The 22,541-nt window shown below is 38.9% G+C and overlaps 1 protein-coding gene across 1 annotated transcript in view; it reads left to right on the top strand.

The window, feature by feature from the left end:
• The window catches only part of insrb (insulin receptor b), an 87,383-nt gene that overhangs the window by 17,217 nt on the left and 47,625 nt on the right, over positions 1 to 22,541 (top strand). The window contains exon 4 of the mRNA XM_077533239.1: positions 18,624 to 19,172. Coding sequence (XP_077389365.1) covers positions 18,624 to 19,172 — 549 coding nt within the window. The remainder of the gene's footprint in view (positions 1 to 18,623; positions 19,173 to 22,541) is intronic.

Genomic DNA, 22,541 nt, shown 5'->3' with positions numbered 1-22,541 from the left:
ACTCAAATGTAATGAGATAGTAAGTTTGAACAAACTCCAAATTATGTTTAAGGCAAAAAAATTGACAGTTACCACAAAGTATCCGGACGTTGTTTAAAGTCAGAGACAAACCTTATAATCTCAAAAGTGTGTTTGGAAAAGGTGTCAATCTGTGGAACAACTGTTCTGAATGTATCAAAACCTGTAAGTCATTAAGTATGATAAAAAAAAAAACTTTGTAAGGATGTTATGATAATGAGCTATATTATTGGAAATAGAATCAAAGTATGGAGTTTTTCCTTTACTGTTGCTGTTGTGCTTGCTCACAGGGTACGTGCAAGGTTCGACCTTGCCGTGGAGCGACTTGTCTTTATTTGGTGCTTTATAAAAGGGTAGACATAGAAATTAAAAGCTTTTGCTTCTGTTTATGTATGGAATTTTTTTGTTTCTTGACCATGTTGATTTTTTCTTCAATTTGCCAATGAACTGAATACAATCATTCATTTATTCATTCATCCATTCCAAATGATTACTTATTACAATATTGTCGATTAATTTGATAATTGATTATTTGTCGATTAATCGGTTAATTCTTTTTTTTTGTTTTTTTTTTTTTTTTTTTTTTTTTTTTGAAGAGCTCAGAATTGTTCATTCGGTAGTCTTACCGATTCAACGTCTTGTCATCATTGCTCTTTTCTTTTTTTTTTTTTTTGTGTGTGTATGTGTGCGTGCGTTTGCGTGCGTGTGCGTGCGTTTGCGTGTGTGCGTTTGCGTGCGTTTGCGTGCGTGCGTGTGCGTGCGTGCAAATACGTATAAATTTATACTCATTCATTCACCTAAAACCTTATAAATATCCCATTACCCTTCGCCTTAACCAGGTACTTCAGAATCTTGCCAGAGTCGTGAGATTTAAATGGTCAGGAGACCAGAGAAAAGGTCAGAAAAAAAAAGAAATAAAGAGAAAAGAAAGGTAAATCAAAGTGACATCCAGCACCGACCAAACACTTCCTGCCTTCCCCATGATTACAAAATCAAAGTCTTACGCCAACCCCGGAAGCCTCTAAATTCCAGCAAATTTAGCGAGATCTCAAGAGCCCAGAGGAAAAACTAAAGAGAGGAAGGAGGGAAGGATCGATAAGGCAGAGTGAGATCAATAGAAGCCAGTACATCCAATCCATCAAAGTGAAGTCCAGCACCAACAAGACCCCTCCTGCGTGGTTACAAAACCGGAGTCTTATGCCAACCCCAGAAACCTCATACTTCTAATAAATTAAGATCTCAAGTGACCAGAGGAAAAACTAAAGAGAGGAAGGAGGGAAGGATAGATAAAGCAAAGTGAGAACCACAGACACCAGCACCAACTGATTCAAGGGGCTGTGGGAGGGAGAGGGTATCATTCAATCATTCATTTATTCATTCATCCATTCCAAATGATTACTTATTACAATATTGTCGATTAATTTGATAATTGATTATTTGTCGATTAATCGGTTAATTCTGACAGCTGTGCTCTGCTTTTGATAGACACAGATGCTAGGTGTCGCGGCAACGTGCCAAGCGTGACTGCTTGAGTCTGGTAGGGAGGTCTCTTTACATTATGGCTAAACACACAGCTTCTGCGCCGCTATGACCATTACGCTCTTCCGCTTTGAGATTGTGGTATTTGTTACGTATTTTTCCATGACATGACCTACGCAGTATCAGTAACAGGTCTGATCATAAAATGCTGGAGCAGGTTAAATATTGATCTTGCAGTGTCTTTCTTCCCCCATTGTAAATGTTATCCCTCCCTCACCACACCCATGCTACGTCCTCTCCCACCCCCTTCTGCTGATGGGGTAAGAGAGTTCATTGTTATCCACTGATTTGTTTTCTTTCACACTGGAGATGCACCCAGACACACACACTGCTCTTTCAATTCTGTTTGACACCTCTTATCCTCCCCTTATTTATTTATTTATTTATTTGGTGTGTTTTTGTTGTTGTTTTTTTTTTGCTCCCGTTGCACCATCTGGGCCTAAGTGATGCCAACCACGTACACCTGCACAGTAGCACTGGCTTACACCGACTTTCTGTTTATGGAGCGCCTCATCTCTGCGCGCGTTTGTTTGTTAATGGGCTCGCGAACGGCGGGCACGTCAGTTGAGGCCGAGGGCGTGTTTGTGTCCTGACGAACTCGCCTTCAGATGGGTTGCCAAGGTGACGGAAGCTGCCGCGCTGGTCATAGTAGTTCCGCACGCTTTATCCTTACTGACCTCGCAGCATTTATCGGCCTTTTAACATATGGTGATGACAAACAGCTCGCTTGCGTTTGAAGCCTTGAGTTACACTGCTTTAATATGGACACGTGTAACAATTGGACTTGTTGCCCTATTGAGGTCAGAGTCAACCTGCTGAAATGAGTTTTTAGCCGATATGATAGCAACACGCTGCTGCAAACCACAACCTATAAAAACCAACTCTATTACTGAGCCATTCAAAAGGGAGCATTATATTAGTTACGTTATTATGCACACCACATTTATTGAGCGCATGTGGTGACCAGTTAAAATATTAATACAGTTTTGATTCATGCTGACGGAAGGCAAAGTAGTAACTTTTGGTGTGCCTACACGTAAAATGATGATCATTTATGATTTAACAGCACTTCTGTTCTTGGTGATCGTTTAACATGGTGAAAAACAAAAGAGTGTAGCGCTGCGTTGTCTCGTGTGCTCACTGCTCAGCCAACGTACAGTTACGTCACTCTGGGATCCTCTTCTGCTCGCAAAGTAACATCCCCGAAGAAGGAGCGATAAAGTTTCCTCAAGGCTCATTTCTAAGAACCAAAAATGTTCCTTGTTTTCTACAGCACTGGCACATAAAAAGTAGTACTTAACCCCAAAACTTTCTTCGAACTATAAAAGAAAAAGACCTCCCACACGAATGATAAATGTGCTCTTGGGAGAAGTAAGACCTTAATCATTCAGTTAAACTATCTGAGGAAGGGCTTGACCCATTGAAATGAAATGTTAAAATAATAAAATAAATGGTTTGTAGCTTTACTAGCTTATTTCCAAACCGTATTCCAAAACATGAAGCAGCCTCTATATTGAATGTTAAATCATGAGATGTGTACAGTCACGTCATTTATTTTTACATCTCATTTAGCTACTGGATTTTGACTGATTTTGCAAGGCCCACAGAATATTGTGGTTATTGCTATAAAACATGTAAACTACCAAACTGTTTCTGTTTTTCAGCAATTAGCATTAGAATATAGCTAAGTTTCATCATTATTCACAAATCTGCTTAGAATTGTGGGGAAACAGCTTGTTTTCATCATGGCCCTGGTTGATATTTTATACTCTGCTTCCATCTGCTGGCCGTTTTTGTAATTACTAGCATTTTTATTTTATTTTATTTTTTTACCCGTTCTCTGTAGTTGAGAGGCTGCATCAAAGACTTCTGTATGCTCAAGCATAAAAAAAAACAAAAAAACAAAAACAAAACAAACGTATAAATACGTCTTTGGGACACTTAATACATTTAAAATAGAATATTTATACGTTTTGGGGAGCGAATGAGTTAATATCTGAGTTTGAATTCCATGTACTGCAAGTAAATCACCAAACTGACGTAATACAGGAAATTGAAATTGTTTTTTGGTCTTTAATTGAGATTGTATCGAATGATTTCTAGTCATCATATGCAAATATATTGAGAAAAGAAATCCAATGACCATTTATCGCCTGACATGAGTGTCAATTTCCCTGAATGGTATCTGCCAAAGCATCACTTGTTGGAAAAGCGTAGTAGGCATGTGTGTGTGTGTGCATCACATGCTTCTTACTACTGTAATGTTTAACTGGTCACCAGATCTGTTGCTATGACCTGACCTGAAAGATTATTTAAGGACAAGTAAAGGCAATGCAAGATTTAAGATGCTCATGCTGAATGAATGGCGACATGGCAACTAACTTGCGCCCACTTTATGGACCTGATCAAGTATTTCTAATTCACTTAGTTTATCAGCCCCATATTAAATCACGTCTTCCTGTTAAATGACTGTGTAATGAATGGACGCCGTTTAACAATATGGCTGTGGTTACACATCCTCTACTCCAGGGACTACTCGGTCAGGGGTAAATGAACAGGCTGCTTTGGTGACATCTTGATTGTCACCATGTTATCAGTATTTCACCCATGCCATGCTGTGCTTGCTCATGGACATTCTGCATGGAAAAACCAACAGCGCAACGGGTTTCTGTGTGTGTTCCAGATCGGAATTCTCAGGGATGTGTATTTAGTGACAGATTTATCACACATGAAAGCGGCATTTGAAAAAGGATTGTGGCGTTGATAGCGTTTGTGCATCTTTGGGTGCAGGTTTGGCCAATGGAAAAGGTAGTGGGACAAAGAGATATGGAAAGAGCGGCTTGTGAGTGCGTGCGCGCGCACACGTGTGGTTTTCCGGCTGCAACCAGCGAGAGTTGGTGGTCGATCAGCACAGACAAACGGGCCATTAAACTGACCTGGCCCTTGGGCTCTCATTCCCTCCACCCGCTATCCCCTCGCTGGCTCTCTCTTTTCCGTCTCGGTTTGTCAATTTTCCCAAAAGGCATATCTTCCTTACCCCCGTCTCTCCCGACGCGTCTTTACCTTTTTCCCTGCTCTTCCTCCCCTTTCCAGGCCATTTCTTCTGCGCCTCTACTTGTCTCATTACTCAACTCATTCTTCTTTACAGTTTCAGTAGAGTGCAGATGTGCCAAGGTTGAACAATCCTAATTTGGATGGGTTTCAAATATATGGCCATTTCTTGTTCTAACCTGATATTTTTCGTTAAGTCTAAATTATTCATGTTGATATGAAGGACCGTGTTTTTCCGCTTCATCCTTCTACTGTAAGTCATGACAGCACAACCTAACATAACCTTCAGGTCATGTTGTTTTCACACCTAGTCTTATTTGTTTCACATTAAATCCAAGACAGCCAAAATGTCACAATTAATTACGTGACACTTCAATGAAGCAACGTAAAAAGATGCTAGTGTGAGTGTGCAACACTAGACAAATTGTAACTCCTACAATTTTTTTAATTTTTAATTGCAGTATCATTCAAATACATTTGAAATTTTCTCACTTCTCCACTCACAACCAGTTATTGTAGTTTTAGAATTTTCATTATAATTACTTTTTTGTTTTGAGTTTTGTTTTTTTAATTGTAGCAAGATTCAATTAGCTTTAAAGGCGGCTTTGTTAAAAAAAAAAAATGCTTAGTTTAAGTATTAGTTTACATATTTTTTAAGTATCCCTACTTGTGTAAAAGATTTAAAAAAATAAAATAAAATAAAAAAAAACACCTGACGTTAAATACTGTGTTGCTACGGAGCCCCTAAGGTGACATGGTAGAAAAAACAACAACTTTGCGTTCCCTCGCAAAACATTTTGCGTGTCTTTGCGAGGGAACGCAAAGATTGCGTTCCCTCGCAAAATAACTGCGTTCCCTCGCGAACGCAAAGTTGTTTTGCGAGGGAACGCGAAGTTGTTTTTTTCGCCTGCTATGTCACCTTCGCTGCGCCGTGAACACTTCCGGGTCATCTTCCATGTGAACAAAAGCGACGAGGATGGAACATTTGTAAACATGAAACAAAAGTGGGAATGCTTTCCCAAAGCGACTAGGATGGAGCATGTATTTTTCCACTGCTTTGTTTACACGTCGCTTTTGTTCACATGGAAGATGACCCGGAAGTGTTTACGGCGCAGCGAAGGTGACATGGTAAGCGAAAAAAACAACTTTGCGTTCCCTCGCAAAACAACTTTGCGTTCGAACGAAAAGATTGCGAAGTTTGCGTTCCCTCGCAATCTTTGCGAGAGAACGCAAAGTTTTTTGCGAGGGCACGCAAAGTTTTTTGCGAGGGCACGCAATCTTTGCGGTTTTTTTTCTTCTACCATGTCACCTTAGGGGCTCCGTAGTGTTGCAAATATTCAGGGGATACTTTACTTGTTTAACCATTTTTGTCAGTCAAACATTATTTTGCCTATAATAAATGTGACATTTTCATTATTTTTCATGTACAATTAGAACCTTTTAAAAACACATTTTGCAACTTGCTGTCGACTGAAAATGACATCACAAGGGCTCAGGTAATCAATCACAGCTAAGCTTGTGAATCTCACATGACCAAACCTAGAAAACAGGTGATCTGTGATTGGTTACGTAAGCCCCTTGTGATGCCATTTTCAGTTGACAGCAAGTTGCAAAATGTGTTTTTAAAGGTACTAATTGTTTGTGAAAAATAATGAAAGTATCAAATTAATTATTGACAAAATATTAACTTTTTATTTCTATAATGGGCTAAATAAGTGAAGTTTCCCGTTCAACAAAAATATTATTAAAAACAACCATCCACAAATCAAATAGAGGTACTGTATAATAGATGATAAAATAATAAAAGTATATTTAAATAAAGATAGGATGCTTGGTTTGCCGATTTGTCAGCTTCTAAAGTGGTTTTGTGGCTTGAATTCCTGTTGAGAAGTATTTAAACCTTGTTATACAGTGTACTTTTTTTTAAAGTATAATGAATTTCATATATGACCCAAAAAAGGAACCTACTTCTTACCTAGCAAAGTATTGCGTTTAAATTTTGAGTCATTTTGGTGATTTTGAGCCAAACACGCAAAATTGTCACCTCAAATTGACATCTGAAGGTGTTTTTTTTTTTTTATTATTATTGGTTGCGACTAGATGAAGTCACATTTTTTTCAGTTTTCGTTTTATTGATTTTGATTTCGTTAACTAAAATAACCTTGCTCACAACACGGAAAACACACTGATCTGGCATCTTAGCTGTTAGCATTTAGCATTAGCTGTCCCACCATACCACACCCTCTTGCAACCAGTCGTCTGTCTTCATATCAGTGTTTACCTCTAATACAAACTGCATTAAAGTTCAAGAGTCGAGCAGTGAAATATTTTCCCTCTGTGGACTGATGGCGTCTCCGTGCAAGTGTTCAAATGTGGAGACCATAGGCTGAGCAGACAGACAAGTTCCGAAGCCATAAAACAGGATGGAAGAAGCTGATATGGCAAAGCCATCATGCAGGCGTAGCTCCGACTCATGTCGCTCTGGTTTGTGGCTCGGTGTGGCCTGGCCCTGCAGCTGCTGCCGTGCGGCTGCAAGTCAAGCAGGCCAACTGGGGCCCGACGGCCTCCCTCTCAGGCCGAGGTTCACCACACCAAGACGGTGCCGCGCGCTCCGCTCGCTAACGTGGGAAGATGAAAAGAACATCAGATGTTTTCTGTATTACTCACACTGTGTGAGTAATACGCACACACAAACGTGCCGCGTTGTGTGTGCGTGTGCGCGTGCTGTCTGCCCTTTCGCTGTATTCCAAGCACAGTCTCGCCTGTAGTTGATTACCTGCTCCTGTTTCGTAGCCCTCTGTCTGTGGCCAAATGTGTTGACTATGTCAGGAATGCTGCTCTCCCCCCAACATGCCTTTTTATTTGAAGCACCACCTGGTTTGGCCGTTTCGCCTAGCGGGGCCAGAATTTTTGGGATTTTTCTCTCTTTGGTTTGGAGCACAAGACACCATCCAATTCAGTTTTTTTCCACGGGGGAGTGGAAATAAGCAGCAAACAGTGTGTCTTTCCAATCACGTGTCGTGATATCAAAATAACGGAAGACAAAGTGTTCTGCGGAAGAAAGACTGAGGGGAAAAAAACTGGAATGGGGAACTGTGCAGCAAAAAATAAAACCTCGGATGCAGAGACGACGACCGTCTTATCTGCTGCACATATGGATTGAATTGTTGGCCTTTTGTTTGCCTTCTCAGTGTTAGACAAACGTGCGACACAATGCAGCATACCGAGGAACAGGCCATCCGTAAAGTTGCTTTATAAGAACTTTTAGAACATTTTTTAGATCACGTTCCTGACAAAATCTTGAATTATTTTATGCTTGGCCCGAGCCATGTTTCCTCCAGGTGATCCAGTTCATTTTGGATTGGCCACATTACATTTCGGATCAGTAAATCAGCTCATGTAGGTTCGATAGTTTCATCAGCTGTGTAAAGTGAGGGTAAAGAGATTCTCAACGCGGCAGTTTACACTTATGGTAGTCGTGTTTTTTAATTGGTGCTGTTTTTTTTTTGTATTCGCTGCTTGCATTCTATTCTCAACAGAGATATGATTACTCTGTTTCAGCCAAGCAATGTACAGCGGCATATTTAGCCTACTAAAAAAAGCAAACCATACCTCACTATTGCAACCAGCTCCCCAAAGAAAATGTGCTAAAAAGTGGGACAATACAGGAGAGATGTGTTGGGACTCTTTACAATAGAAAGGTCAAAACAAACTACCGGTAAACCAAATTGTACCACTAGTAACAAGTGTTTTGTTTCATTGTCCGACCATGATTAGGTGCCATTTGAATTCAAGGCTTGATAACTTAATGATTTTATTAGAATCACAACTTTTTAGTTAGTCTCAGCAAGGATATTATTAAGCAGTAAAAATGTGACTATTACGTGTGGGTTTAATTTCGGGTTAAAGCGAAGAAATATTTTAGTATTCAGGTATCCCCCATAAAAATTCTATTGAATAATCGAATATTAAGATAAAGCACATTTTTGCTTGGTTAAAGAGTGTTAATGAATATGAGAACCTAAAACATTTCACCTACTTTCATGGCCAATTGCAGAGCTGCCAACCAGTCTTTAATAACAGTGACCAATCCCACCGCAGGGCTAGTGTTATGTTAGTAAGGTACATTAACATTAATATCTCTGTAAAGAAGCCGCATAGGACCAAGGTATTATTAACATAATGTGCATCAACTTCACCGGAGAGCTAAAGTCCGTGTTACAATGATTACATGACGCGGTACTTGCCACATGAATGGCTGTTGGCAATATTGCGATTCAGTGTTTTTATATGAGCCGTAAAATGTGAATTTTCGCAAACTGCGAAGCAAACGCGCTTATTTTGAACCATGATATTGTTGGATCTGGTTTTGTGGGATAGATAATACCACTCGCCATTTCCCCATTGCCTTTGCAATCTCTAATTCAAGGGTCACCCTAAACTAAGAAAATAGTCAGTCATTGTTTTTAAAAACGAGTGTTAATTACTCGTCACCAGTCTCCATTGCTCATTTTAATTTGACATCTTGTCTGTCTCTATTTTCCCCTTTCCCTCTACCAGTCCTTCCATTCTCTGTTGCTCTTTTTTTTTTTTTTTTTTTTTTTTTTTACCGGCTTTCAATCTGCCACAGCCTGGACCCGTGCCATGGCTGTAACGGGACCCAGTATTTGTATATAAATAGGCCAGACCAGCTCCGCTTGCCATACTCCCCAAAAAACGGGGCCTGGCCAGCATAGAAGCAGGTGCTCCAACCCACAAACTCCCTCTCACCCATCTCAGTCCTCCCTGTGCTTTCTTGCCTTCTTGCCATGTCCTCATACGAACAGCTCAATCAAACATGCCAACTGAACGCCCGTGTATTGACAACCATTACATGTTGGCACAAATCTGCGTAAAAGCAGGAAATTCACCCATGCCAGCAGATAATTTTTCTTTTGTCAGCCTACAAGGTTGGTTTCAAAGAAGGCGTACAATTTGGTGCTTTTCCAAATTAGGATTGCATCGTTGGAGAAGATTCAGATCTACCTAGTGCCATTCCAATATTTATTTTTCTTTTGCGGAACAAATTTCCTCAAACCAACCAACCAACCATCTTATTCTCCTGGAACCTATCCTGTTATTTTGGTCCTCAGGTCTTTGTTTTGGAAGTACAAGTTGTTACGTGTTGATCAAAATGCCTCTCATGCAATTTCTTAGCATCGCTTTTCACAGTGGAAGCCACAGCTTGGCATCAGCTGCATAGGGAGCTGGCTTAAAGTCTCAAGATTTTCCACAGCTATATTAACAAACAAATGCATTTTTCTGCCGCCGGCCAGCTTGGAACCGCCGTCACATCGTCTTCCTCCCGGGGTTAGTTCAGCAAGTGCGCTGTGGGCAAATCTATAATCAGCAGATCACCTCATGTGAGACAACATGCGGCCAAGATGTCAGGGAGAGGAAACTTGTCACAGTCCACAGTTAGACAGCCACCTGGTTTCATGCTACCCAGGTCTGGTTTCACACTAAGCTAACATGTGGCTGCCCTTTGCTTCAGTGAGAGGCAGAGTCGAGCTCGGGCCACAATCTTACCCTCTAAAACTGCCGAGGTCCACTTTCTCTCTGCCAGCCAGCTACTGTTGGTTGATGCAGATTAAATTCTCAGTAGGGTGCACAAGTTTAAAAATAAGAGAAGAATCTGTCTGAAATTGCAGATACACCCTGCTAGGCTGCAGCTGTGGGGGCTCATTGAATTAAGCCAAAGAACATACAAGCGTAAGATACTGCATAAGGTTGTCTTCCCTGATATACAATCCGTGACTGACGTTCAAGATGTAGCACTTTCCACATACTTCCTTGACAACAATTACTGCGCTACATTCTTATATTGGCATAACTTTAGCTGCGTTTTATGGCATCTTTGGGTGTTTCAGTTCCAGCAAATACGAACAGTTGAATTTGTGAAATATGGACCACCGATATGAAGGATGGATTTTTTTCTTTCTTTCAGACTTCTTTTGACAAGTTCAGGGTTTCCGCGGGTCATTATAAAACATTAAAAAGTAACTAAATGGATTTTGCTCAGCCTTAAACAGCTTTAAGAAGCATTAAATACGATGTCGAGAGGCATTAAAAATTTAAGTACAATTGTTCGAGCTTTAATTCACATAGAATATTGTGTAAGGGAGTCACTAGAACACAATTTAGCAATAATAAATAAGCTAAAATATGTATTTGTGGGGACTGGTGACTAGTTGTAATTTACTATGAATGAAATGGCACAAGATTCTTCATGTTCCAAATCCCAATTGGCCAGAATTTGAAAAGAAAAATGTTCTGTTCCTATCATCAACGTCCAACATGAAACACTAATGCCACCCAGTGGCAGGAATTATCTGAATACAAATCTATGACTCAATGTTTCACACTCATTTTAACTATTTTTAACTTAAAATAACTATGAACTACTTACTATAAAATTACTGTATCCATGAACAAAAAGATACGCCCACATTTGTAGTTTGAAACCATATTTGTCTACTTTTATTTTAATTAAGAGTATGGAAAAACCTAAAAAATATATATTTTAGCATGTATTTGGAACAGATATAACGTGCAATTAATTTACGATTGTGACTAGATTTGTGACTATGAAAGCGATTATTTCCGAGTAAAAATAGTAATCGACTGGTAACCCTAATATATAAGTACAGTAGATGCATATATGCGTGCACATGTGTGTACAGTATATGCAGTACGGCATTAGCACTAAAGCTTTAAATTAGATTTGACCAACCCTTTAGAAACCCTGAAATTCAAAGCATTTTACTTTGTTTTTCACCATCTTCACCTCCCTCCTGGTTGTCCTGTCAAATTGTCAAAGAGACAGCGATGGTGGTTTGGTCGCCCACATTTCTCCACTTTGGAGGTCTGCATTATTGTACAGTATGCTCCAGTCTATGCTCCCCTACGCCGTTATTCTATTCTCTTGGCAAAACAAGCCCCATTTCTCTGTCCCCCACCTCCTCCCTCCCCAAGGCTCATTAGAGGCTGATTGGGTTGTTATTGTAATTAAGAGCTCTTGTGTGGCCAGTGAGAGCGCCCTCAGTGGGAGGGTGGGCGATAAAGGGGTCAGGGTCACTGTCCAACAAACCAAACGCCCACCCACCACTGCATGCATCTCCACCTGCACGTAGCAGGGTTATGAAAGTTCATTTGGGAATCACATCAGGAGTTCAGGCTATTTTTGTTGCAGTACTTATATTTTATGTGTATGAAAAATGCCAGGATTTACATGCAGTGTAACAAGTATTTAGGATTTATTTATTTTTTATTTATTTTTTTAAAACACTTGAGATGCACATTAATTTTTCCATTTCTGTCCAGTAGTCAGCAGGCAAGCCCCCTTCCCTCCTGCCCCCTGTGAGGCCGTTTGTCTGTGCGCACATTGGTGGTCATGTAACAGTGATCCACAGCGGCCCTCCATTCATGCATGTGATCACCAACCGTCCTGTAGGTCCCTTACGTCATTCTGCGTTCCTGCTCAGACTCAAGTTACACTTTCACCCCCGTTCACTCCTATCGCTTCTCTGGCTCTCCAGTCCCCCTCCCCTCTTCACCTCCTCTTCTCCTCTTTTGCCTCCCACCCTACTCATTGCCTCTCCTGTGTCTCCCTCTTCCTAAACGAGAGAGCGCACAGCTTTTTATATTTTATTCCTAATGTTTAGGGATAGACTGCCGATATTTGTCAAAATGCCAAATATCGGCATCGGCCATTTTCGGAATCTGAAGGCCGATAAAGCTGGTAATCTCACTGAGCAGTGAATGCTTGCCAACGTATAACGAATTTGGGGTTTTCATCAGGAATTGTAATTTGTTGACATTCAGTTTTGACTTGTCGTAAACACATTTGCAACATATTCAGACCAATTTTCACTGCGCACTTGCACTTTTACGAACCCCAACAAAAACCCCAAATGACTCGGTGAGATGCAGGGAACTGTTCAGTTATGGGTCGATTTAAATTTCCACTTTATAAAAAAAAATAGGAACTCTCTACACTTTTTATAAAAAACAAAACAAACAAAAAACAGGAAATTATGTTGACATTTTAGAAAACTTTATTTACAGTGGAAATCTTTCAGGATCTATTCACTTGCGTTTTAATTTTCTTATTATTTTTTTTTTAATTTAGCTTAAAACATGCTAATGACCCTGGAAACTCTGCAATTTGTTATATTTTTTTAACAAATCTGTCAATATAGTTATTATTATTATTATTATTATTATTATTATTATTATTATTAATTTTATTATTAAAAAAAATTATTTTTATTTATGGATCTATTTAAATTTCCACTTTATAAAAAAAATAGGAACTTCCTACACAATAAAAAAAAAAATTCTGTCAAAATTTTAGATAACATAATTTACAGTAGAAATGTTTAGGGATCTATTTACTTGCTTTTTTATTTTATAATAAATTAAAATAATAATAAATAAATAAAATACATAATAAGAGTAATAAATATTTTTATAATTTGTATTTATTTTTTTATCTATTTAAATTTTGACATTATTTTATTATTATTATTATCATTATCAATCATTTTTATTATTATATTAATAATAATAACAACCCTAGAAGCTCACTGCATCTTTTATAATTTTTTAAACAAATCTGTTAATATAGTTTTAAAAGGATTTTTTTTTTTATATTGTACTGCAAACGAGTATCGGCGATATTGTGGGGAGGTTGGCGATACAAAAAAGGTCACAATATTGTAAAGAAATTAGCTCATACAAAAAAAACACAATCTTGTGCTTTTGTACATAACCGCAATGCAAATAAACAACTTACAATCTCTAATAGCATTTAATATTGACGAACTTACTTGCTAATGCACGTACATATTGAGTTCCTCCACATATTGACTCGGTTCACAAGCATATTAATTGCCCTTTCGTCTGACCATTAGCATTGATTTTAAACATATAAGAGCCAAAACATGCCTTGTGAAAATTAAACTGCACTAAAAAAAAAACTAGCCACCAGAAGGTGCTAGAACTACACACATGAAAATCAACCTGACTTTTTTTTTTAACAGATGAGCTGCTTTTAATATCGTGACATGACGACGACGATATATTGTGGCAGTTTTAAATCGCAATATCACGATATTGCCGGTATAGCTACATGCCCCAAACACAGTTTTTAAACACCACAGATTTTTTTGTTTTGTGGTTTATGTTTGTGCTTGATGATGTCTTTCACTTCTGCTAGTTGTAACGGACTAACTCATTGGCGTAAGAATGTAATGCCTAAAATAATTAACAGGATGATAGGCTCCATTTTACATATTCCTTGTCAGCCCCAACAAGCTCTTCCACAAATTTCTTACCTGTGTTGAGATGTAAATACATTTGGGTAGGAAAGATCATCTTTGCCCTCTTGTGTCTTGTAGACCACAAGAGGGTGTGTTACACTGTAGATGTTGCGCAATACAGTTTGTTGTTGTTTTGTGCGTTGCAACGGGTATCCAATTAGCTGCTGCAGGTTGACAGTGACTGCTTGGCCTGAAGGTCTGTTTGATGTGTCCAGGTGATAAGACAGGCGGTGCACCGAGGTGTAATGTTGCCGTTTTCGCTGGGAATAACACCAACTGCTGCAAAGAAGTGGTTTGTTTTTGTGCGTCTTTTGGTTCCTGTTACAGTAAGCGTCTGATGAAGGGGGTGTGGCTTAGGAGCACTAGTGTTGTTTGGAATACCAGAGGTGGGAAAAGTACTCACATTCTGTACTTAGGTACTTAGGTAGGAAAAAAAAAATAAAACTAATTCAACTGCTTTACTTAACTAAAAGTAAAAATGTACAGACTCATGACGTGTACTTAAATACAGAAGTAAAAATTTGTTTTTAAACGCCAAATTGTTGAAAATTTTGAACACAAGATATTCTCAATCTTTTATTAACAGTGCTTTTAACGGGAAGAAAATCACTGAACACTGCTTTGCTCCAAGCTAAATTAATTAATGCCATATTTTTTCTGAATGAAAATGAATCAAAAATGCTTCCCTGAATTTCATTTACATTTTGTGCGTTAACATGACCTTTTAAAACCCGAATATTGCTAATAATCAGATTTTGAAAAGGGTTATTGACGACATGTAAGTAGAGCTGGGTAACATCGGCAAAAAAAAAAAAAAAAATTGTTTTTTTTGTTTTGTTTTCCATCAGTCATTCTGGATGATTACTATTTTAATCAAAGTAATAATCCCAACAAATGTTTATTTAAAGGTTTGAGTAAAAAATAAATCCTGTGCAAAATGTTCTGACAACAATAATGTAAGCTGATTTTAAATCATTTTTCCCATAAACTTAATATTCTTAGCTTGTGCATAACTTGCTTAAATGCTACAATTAAGTAGCTAGTAACTACTGTCAACATGTCTCGTAAACCAGCCATCCATCATTCCGCCACTTGTGCAAAATTATGACTCAAAATAACTTTTGGATGTAACAGAAGAACAGCTTTACTCAAATAGCTAATACTCAACATCACTTAAACACTTAAATGCCTTCCCTCAATGTCACAATTTAAGCAAATTTTCAAATCTGACCAAAAACTAGAGATATCTGTTTTGAAATGTAAGTAGGAAAAGTAAAAAGTTATTCGAAAAAATAAGTAAAACCCATGTCCCACTTAGGGGCGAAAGAAGTTCCTGTAAAGCAATTAACATTTTCTTTTTGTTCACTTTGGTTTGACCTCCGCCAGTTCTCATCTTGCAGTGTGGTGTCGATGCAGGCAATAGGCAGCAGACACAGGGGTGTCGTGACTTTCACATTACTTTGAATCATTTGTCTTTTACTTGAAATATTTCAGTATTTTGAGTCATAAATAGTTATGTTTTGCTGTTGAAACATGACTGGATGATTTGTGACCTGGCAACCGAGAAGGACAAGGCAGTCCAATTCAGGGCCAGAGGCCAACTTGTGAGGCAGCAGTCAGTGAACTGTTTTGCGCATTTTGTCCATTTCCTCCATTTTCTTCCCCCCCAAGGTGAGAAAAGAGGTCACGTGACGTATACCGTCGCTGCTTCTGATCATCAGCTACCGTAAGGTGATGTGACTTTTTGAGGTCTAACTTTAACTTTCTGCACTCGGACAACAATTGCAAGTTTGAAATGACTCAGTACTAATGCCAGCATGCTGTTGTAGTAAACAACCTGGTTTTATTTGACAGTCTAGTGATTACAGGCTTTACTGGCTGCAATCCATTTTGAAGTCTCAAACCATTCCGTTTATATGCTGCTGGTCAAAGTTTGTACTGAGACTGTTGACATGTTTGTTTCGCTAACCATTAACAGATTGGGAAGTTAATAGGTAGCTTCCTCATGACGGATAATGTTGAGCCAAGAGAACGTTGTCTCAAGCTGTTCCGTATTGACTGTGTTTTTATGTATTTGATGATTTTTTATTTTTTTATTTTTATTTATTTTTTATTCATTTTAAGGCTGGTCAATTGTAGAAATAAATAATCATGAATATTTTGGCAATAATTAAAGTCACGATTACTCAAATGATTATTTTTGGTACACAGCAAGAAAATGTTTAAGCATTTAAAAATATTAAGACCAATTTAAAAAACAAAACAAAATATATATATATATATATATATATATATATATATATATATATATATATATATACATATATGTAAATGTTTAAACGTAATAAAATAATAAAATAAAAAATATTAAGACAATTTAAAAAACTTTAAAACGCTTTAAATTATGCAGATTCCTTTTGGATGAAACGTATTTTATTAAATTGATTATTTTAGTATTTTAAAAAAGGTGCAAACGTATAAATTTAAACAACTCAAAAACTTGTATTAATAATCTTTTTTTGTTTGTTGTACAATTATGCTGAATTTGTAATTTTGGACTGAAATAATTGAAATTGTAAATGAATTTCAATTAATTGTACAGCCCTAAATTAATTTCTGTCGAGACATGGCGGTAGAAAAACAAGCAGTGAATTACTGTGTTGAATACTAATCAATTTCCTTGATCAGCTATTGGAAAAATTGCAGTTCTATCAATTATTTTCATATTAATTTTAGATATTTTGTTGTTCCATGTTCTATGTTTATCCATATCTTCTAAACCAAAAACAGTTTTCAGTCATACCTAGCTCATGACTTTACAGTTTGTACAGTTCAATGCTTGATAAAATCATTTATGTATTTATTTTTTCTTTGCAATAGCGAATAACTTATGTGAAGCAATAGCCGCACACCACTCACTTCCGAACGTCCCTGCTAATGAATTTGCCGCTCCTCTCATGAGAGTGCATTCGGTTGGCTGAAACAAATGTGGGTTTGTGTGTCGGTCCAAGTACACTACAGCTGAGAGAAAGTATGAATAAGCGTGGATCAGCATTTAGCTTCCGGCCTATGCTCCTGTTAACCCTCTCATGTCCGTGTCATTCAGATCAGAGTGGTGTCATACAGTAATTTCCTCTCTGGAGAAAATCCGCGCCAATGAAATGTTCACAGGATGAGAGACGGTAGTGAGTGGAAACGTCTCATGGCTCTGCTATACATAATTCAACGGCACTTGAGGTTTCATGGCTTAATTTGGGGGTAGATGAATGTTCGGTGTTTTTTTTCCACATTCGTTTGTTTTTTAATACTTACAAATTGAGTTGGATTCATAAGTCTTTTTATGCTGAAGTGAAGCGAATTACTGTTGATGTACAAATAAGTGTCAACATAATACTTGTACACTGCAGTACTGTTTTATATCGTGTTACTTGGCTCCAACCAGAAGATGCTGTTGATTCAGTCCCAACTAGTTTGTGGTCTAATAAAGAACAACATGACTGACATTTGCCATGTAAAGTTGAGCTGCAGCCTTGACGATGGCACAACTCTCCCTGGCATCACTGTTATTCTCACTGACGTTGAAATTGAAACAACGCAACTACTTCCATTCCATTAAAATATTTGAAAAGAACAGAATGTCTCCACAATTAGTTTGTGAACTCTCCACCATAAATGTTCCTCATGTTTGATCAAGCAAATTTCTTTCATATTCCCATTGCTTAATATCATAATTTTCTACTAGTGTGTTATTTGGAAGTAAATTATGATAGTTGACTTAAAGGCAGGCTCTTCCGTTTTCACTCAGGAAAATACACTATATAAATACAGGATATAAACACATGAACTCCTTCTCAATCTACACCACTGGGCTTCTGTTAATGTGTGGTGGTGATTTTTTCCTAAACCCCCCACCCCCCCAGCCTGTATTTTGACATTTTGTGTTTGTTTTGTCAACAGCGGGACGTTTCTGTGGATAGACAGTTGTTTACCCTTACAGCCAATCGCAGAGCGGGGGGTGGCGGGGGGCGTGTTAATCACTGTCACTAGACGGGGCAAATTTGGCGAATTTGTTGGCTGCCTGACCGCGGTATCTTGACAGCACGAGTGAGTGAGTGAGTGAGTGAGTGAATGGGGGGGAAAAAAAAATCCGTGTGTGCTGTCAAGTTGCCGTAGGAGTGACGTCATGCAGCCGACAATTACGCCCGGCCCCGTCTGCCTACAGTGAGTGACGGCCCCCGCTACCCCCCGCTCTGCGATTGGCTGGAGAGGTAAACCACTGTCTGTCCACAGAAACGTCCCTCTGTTGACAAAACAAACACAAAATGTCAAAATTCAGGCTGGGGGAGTGGGGGTTTAGGAAAAAAATCACCACCACACATTAACAGAAGCCCAGAGAAGGCGTTGATGGGTATAAATCCTGTATTTATATAGTGCAATTCCCTGAGTGAATACGGAATACCCTGCCTTTAAGCACATTTGCTGTTGGGCAAGATGAAAGACCCAATTTAAGAGATCCCTTTTGAAAAACATTACGTAATGCTCCTTCCGTCAATACAAGATCACATGGCAATAAAACTAAATAAATGTTAAAGAGTTCTTTCTTAAAGGAAATGCATATGAAAATGGTAACTTCTGTCACCTCTGTCCTTGCAGTTTGTCAGAGCAAAGACATCCGCAACAATGTGACCAACCTTCAGTCACTGGAGAACTGCACCATCATCGAGGGCCACCTGAAGATCCTGCTTATGTTCAAGACCAAAACCGAGGACTTTCGGGGCCTCAGCTTCCCCAAGCTGCAAGTGGTGACCGACTACATGCTGCTCTTCCGAGTCTACGGCCTCGATTCCCTCACCGATCTCTTCCCGAACCTGACCGTGATCCGCGGCAACAACCTCTTCTTCAACTACGCCCTTGTGATTTACGAGATGCTGCAACTGAAGGAGGTGGGCCTTCACAACCTCATGAACATCACCAGGGGGGCTGTGAGGATCGAGAAGAACCCCGACCTCTGCTACCTGGCCACGCTGGACTGGTCCAAGATCCTGGACTCGGTGGAAGACAATTACATCGTGGAGAACAAGAACGACAGGGAGTGTGGAGACGTGTGTCCCGGCACGGCCCAAGGCCAGACCGTCTGCCTGCAGACCACCATCAACGGGCACTTCAGGGGAAGATGCTGGTCACAGAACCACTGCCAGAGAAGTAAGTACCTTTGAAATGACCACCTTTTATTGCGATAAACAGTTCTCTGTGCTTCAATTGTAGACCAATTTCAGCACTCATTTGCTCCCAAAAACATGTTCTATATTAAATATTTTTAGTGTCCCTAAGACGTATATATATGTTTTTTGTTTTTTTGTTTAAAAAAAAAAAAAAAAAAAAATCTGTTCTCTGTGCAAAATGAAAAGAATCACCTTCAACAGCAACAAGTTGTTTTAACAAATATGCCTTAATGAAATTTCAGCAAAGTTTTTTTTTTTTTTTTTTTATGTTAATGCTAATATTTTCCTCTTTTACTGCAAATGAATTTCAGCCTAATATCGGTTATCAGTCGCCTTGACTAGTAATAATCGGTATCGATCAGTATCAGCACTGAAAAAAGCCATCAGTCTATCGCTACCCTCAACCACATTTTACTTTTGACAGTTGGCATCTTGCAACCACTTTGGATCCCAGCCCAAACTTTGCAAAATTGAGAACGGATAAATCACAATTATTGACTGCCCTCGTGCCGTTTTTAGTTTCCAAAAGGAGCCCAAAGAGACACATATGTCAGTGGTTCCACTCAGGAAGCGATTGATTTGTTTGATTTCAGCTTCAATTGTTGGGTGGGGGGTGGGTGGGGGCGGTTATTGCTCAAATCCACAGCCAAAGACACATGGGCAGGCAGTGCCCTCTGATTAGCATTCTTTGACTGGAGCATGTGTGTCAGAGGAAGTGATTCATAATTATAGGCTGGCGATCTTCTTGAAGTCCGAAATGACTCAAGCGTTATTGTTGAGTCAGGGAAGTGCGTAGTCCAAGGTAGGCATTATGGGAGAAAAGTACAGCGGGAAGGAGAGGGTGCACGGGCAGGGATAAACAGTATAGTACACATGTTGTTGGTATTTTCTTTTCTGCCTTTCTTAAAAACCCCCCCAAAAAAACCCCCAAAAACTGTGGCTTTGCTCTGCACTGCTGCCTGAGGTCCGGCTGGCCGCTCGGCCAGTCAGTCTTTCCTCTCCTACCATAAACACAGAGAATGGCGTCTATTGTAAGACACTCAGAGAGAATGCTTATTATTTTTTGAGAGCGATGATAGCTTGTGTTGTGTTTTTTTTTTTTTTTTCCTCGTCCGCCTCCGCGTCTGAAGGGGAGGCTAGCGTTCAAAGCGTAACGACCGCGGCGGTGTTTATACTTGAACTTCAACCGTCGCAGCCCGCATTTACGTTGGCTCCTCACTCTCCTTCCAGAATGTTCCGCCGAGGAAAGCGATACAGGAAGTGACCTTGCGTGCGCCTCTCGCATTGTTAACATGCAGACAGTTTACATGTCGAACAGGACTCGGTTTCAAAGACAAATGGCCGTGACTACTAAGGGCCTGGAGGAAGGGGGTTGGGGGGGATGTCGACTGATAAACACAAGCGTGTTTATGGTACGACAAGCAATGTCTGTGCATGTGCGTTCATGTCTCATTTGCCTCGGAAAGGCCGGGAGAGGGAGGTATGATGCGCGTCATGTGAGACAGCAGTGTCGTCAAAGCCATTTGGAGAACATGATGCAAGGGGCTGTCTGCCCCCGCTGAAGGGGAGACAGTCCTACATAAGGAGAGTAACTTTGTTTGATGTGTTTCAAATATACTGTACAAACTAGATTAAAAAAAAATCAAATAATTTAAAACAAATCCATTTTCCTTTTCAAGCTTGATAGTGATTCATAAAACTATGAATCAGTTATTTTTAGGGATGTTCGATATCACTTTTTTCCAGACCGATACCGATACTCAGACCCTCAGTACTCACCGATACCGATACCAACTGCCGATACCAGTAGTACATTTTGACAAATAAAAAAAAATCACTAAAAGATATTTTTAAATATATTTCCTTTAATTTTGACAAAAAAAAAACAGCACAGTCACTCTTCAAAAGTCTTAATGCTCAAAATAAAACACAAAAATGCTCTTTTAGTTTAAGATTCACAATTTTGAAGTATTTCCAAACCGGTGAAGTTTTGGTGAAAAACTGCTGCAAGCTAGCGCCAGTTACAGGCAAGGAGGACTCACTTAACGTCTTCCCCCTCTGCCATCGGTCGCTTGTACTCGTCTGCATCACAAGTACTCGAGTACTTGAAAAAAGGCTGGTATCGGTACCTGGTATCGGTACTTGTCCATCCCTAGTTATTTTAATATCCTTTTTCCCCATTAAATTTATAAGAAAATAGAATTTTAAAGGGGAACTTTTTTTTTGTATTGATTGTTGAATTTAAAAGTATTTTCTAACATTTATGAAAGAACTGACTTATTGTACTTTAAGACAATTCAGAATCGTTTTAATTTATATTTACAATTACGTAGCAGATTAGAATTCTGAATATATTTTCATCCCATCCTTGCTGATGCCAATGTTTGTTGAGACTGTAGTAAGAAGAGCTGATTATGATTAGTTTCCTCTACAGCTGTGTGGCAACTTGTTTGTGCAGTCGCAATTGAGACAGTGCGGTGGAAAGTGTCTGCAGCTCCCAGTTGGTCACTACTATCAATATCTGCAAACAGAAAGCTAGCATAGTAGCAATTACGAGGATTAGTGCTGGCTTTTTGTGTGTGTGTTTTTTTCCAAGTTTTCAAAGATTCTCTAGCTATTACATCTTTGTTTGCTTTATGGACATAATTACATACACAGTTATTTATCTATTTATTTATTTATTCCTTTATTTATTTATTTCGAAAACAGGGATCCTATAACTCAAAAACTTGACGTGATAGGGAAAAACTGAGATCAGTTTTGGATTCTGCGCCCAAACATTTGTTAAAAACAGCTGACAGACTCAACTCAACAAAAATTATGTTCCCCAGTGCTATTGGCCACTTCACACATATGGGTGTCATTTTCACAAATTATTGACCAATCTAAAGTGTTGACATTAGCTTGCCCTTTTGATGATGTCATGTTAATAGTTGAGCAAAAACATGTTTTTTGGGGGGTGTCCTATAAAGTGATGGTTTTGGACGTGCAAGGATACTGCCTGATGCCAGCGATGTGTATGCGTCTTGAAGCTATTGAGTCATTTCCCTACATGGCAGCTACCAGCAGAGGGTGCAGGCCACTCAGGCCCTATTATTTTACTGCCTAAACAGGTAGGTAAAAAGCTAGCACAAATATTGTTTTAATTCTCTGTAGGGATGCACGATAAGGCTATTTTCAACCGATACCGATAAACCAATAATTTAGAAAGTGCCAATGTCGATAACCGATAAGTCGATAACTGTTTGCAGAATTCACTTGAATACAAATATACTTTGGCGTCCTACTATAAGTCTTAACATGTACAAATACATTCAAACATTATGCAAAGTTTACGCAATGTTTCAAT

This window comes from Festucalex cinctus, chromosome 10, assembly GCF_051991245.1.
Source record: "Festucalex cinctus isolate MCC-2025b chromosome 10, RoL_Fcin_1.0, whole genome shotgun sequence".
NCBI lineage: Eukaryota > Metazoa > Chordata > Actinopteri > Syngnathiformes > Syngnathidae > Festucalex > Festucalex cinctus.
This window is presented reverse-complemented; position numbering and strand designations above follow the sequence as displayed.